Genomic DNA, 1,603 nt, shown 5'->3' on the forward strand with positions numbered 1-1,603 from the left:
CAAGGTGCCCGTTCACATGATGAGAGTATGCTACGAGACCAGCAGGAAGTTCAGCAGGTAAGCTCCTTCAGCAGGCAGATCCACTCCTCCAGGTAAGCTTTGATCTCATGTGTGATCTTGGCTTCCTGATGACCGCCGCGTCTCTCATATTTGGCGGTATCACGCTTGAGGATAGATGTGATTGTCGACCGGGGGATGTCGTGAGCTTTTGCAATAGCATAAGGACATTGACCGTAAACACGAGCCGCTAAAACCCTCATCCGTTCGACTTCCGTAGTCTTATGATACTTCATTCCGGGTCGAGGCATATGGAGAACGAACCACCTGCAAGAAACGCGCAGTTGAGAACTCTATGTACATCAAGACTTCGACGCCATTCAACTCTCGTGTCGCATGTCCTAACCTGAACCACCCTGGAGTGATCGATTGTGATGAGTGCCTCTGCGCGCGATAACTGTGCACCATGAGAGTACCTCAAGAACGCTTCGCACAACTGGTGTTGTGTGAATAGTGCATTTCGAGACATGATCAAAAAGGACGTTCATTGGTCGAAATTGGTCTTGTGTATGACGAAGTTGAAGTTGTGTTTCCGAATTCGTAAATTTCATTCACGCATTTGAACTTTCATTTGCGAGTGGTCTACGAAAATCGAACTTTCATTTCGAATTTGAGATTTCATTCGGTGAAACTCCTCTCATCCGACCAAAACCAAATTTCATTTATCTAATTTGTTCTCTCATTTGCTGAATTTGAGATTGAAAAGATGTAGTTCAGCCATTTGCTGATTCGATTTCAGTGCTCCGGAGATAATAACTTCAAGATCACGCATACCTGAGATGATCGGACTAACTCCAAAGCTAACCTAATCAACGTGTTGCCTCACTGACGATTCGATCATATTGCTAGACGCTAAGGATTCCTCAGTAAGGAACTACACGAGGCCAGTCTATCGAAGACAATGTTGCGTGTTGTGGTTTGCAACGCACAACATTGTCTGCGATCCTCTGTCACAACTGGTGCATGCTGAGAGAGGTCTCAAGTTTTATGTCGACCAATTGAAGATGCAGGTTGTCAGGTAAGTCTTGTCCCGATTCACGTGCGCGTCACATGCTTATCTACGGGTACTCAAAACATGATGACTTCTTCCAGTACTCTTCGGCTAGCTTGATTCTCCAGCGAAAGGCATATGGGATGCAAACACCGGTCCGGTCACAGCTTCCCACCCAAAACTCGTCAACTCAACTCGTCCCACCCTGCCGACTTTACCGGTGTCCATCGGACCGCCAGTGCCAGTTTTCCACCCTCACACAGCTAGCCTAGCTGAGCTAGGGATTGCCCGCCAAGTTGCAGACAATCAGAAACAACCGGGTGCTGGAGGGCGAGAAAATTGACCCAGCACGCTCACCGTGAAAAAAAGATCGGTCCATTCACTCGTTGATGATAAAGTAAGTGTCAGTGAACCTCACAATAAAGTTAAGACCGGCAGCGACAACAACAAACATCACAATAAAGTTAAGACCGGCAACAACAACAACAACAACAACAACAACAACAACATCATCATCATCATCATCATCATCATCATCATCATCATCATCATCAA

General features: G+C 46.3%; 1 protein-coding gene across 1 annotated transcript in view; it reads left to right on the forward strand.

The window, feature by feature from the left end:
• Nucleotides 1-1,061: 1,061 nt before the first annotated feature.
• Nucleotides 1,062-1,603, forward strand: part of Pmar_PMAR006409 (hypothetical protein) — a gene marked incomplete at its 5' end in the record, with an annotated part of 1,834 nt that continues 1,292 nt past the window's right edge. Inside the window, 2 exons of the mRNA XM_002786947.1 lie at nt 1,062-1,075; nt 1,457-1,603. The exon at nt 1,457-1,603 is cut by the window's right edge and continues 4 nt beyond it. Coding sequence (XP_002786993.1) covers nt 1,062-1,075; nt 1,457-1,603 — 161 coding nt within the window. The remainder of the gene's footprint in view (nt 1,076-1,456) is intronic.

Source organism: Perkinsus marinus (genome assembly GCF_000006405.1).
Source record: "Perkinsus marinus ATCC 50983 genomic scaffold scf_1104296930488, whole genome shotgun sequence".
Lineage (NCBI taxonomy): Eukaryota > Perkinsozoa > Perkinsida > Perkinsidae > Perkinsus > Perkinsus marinus.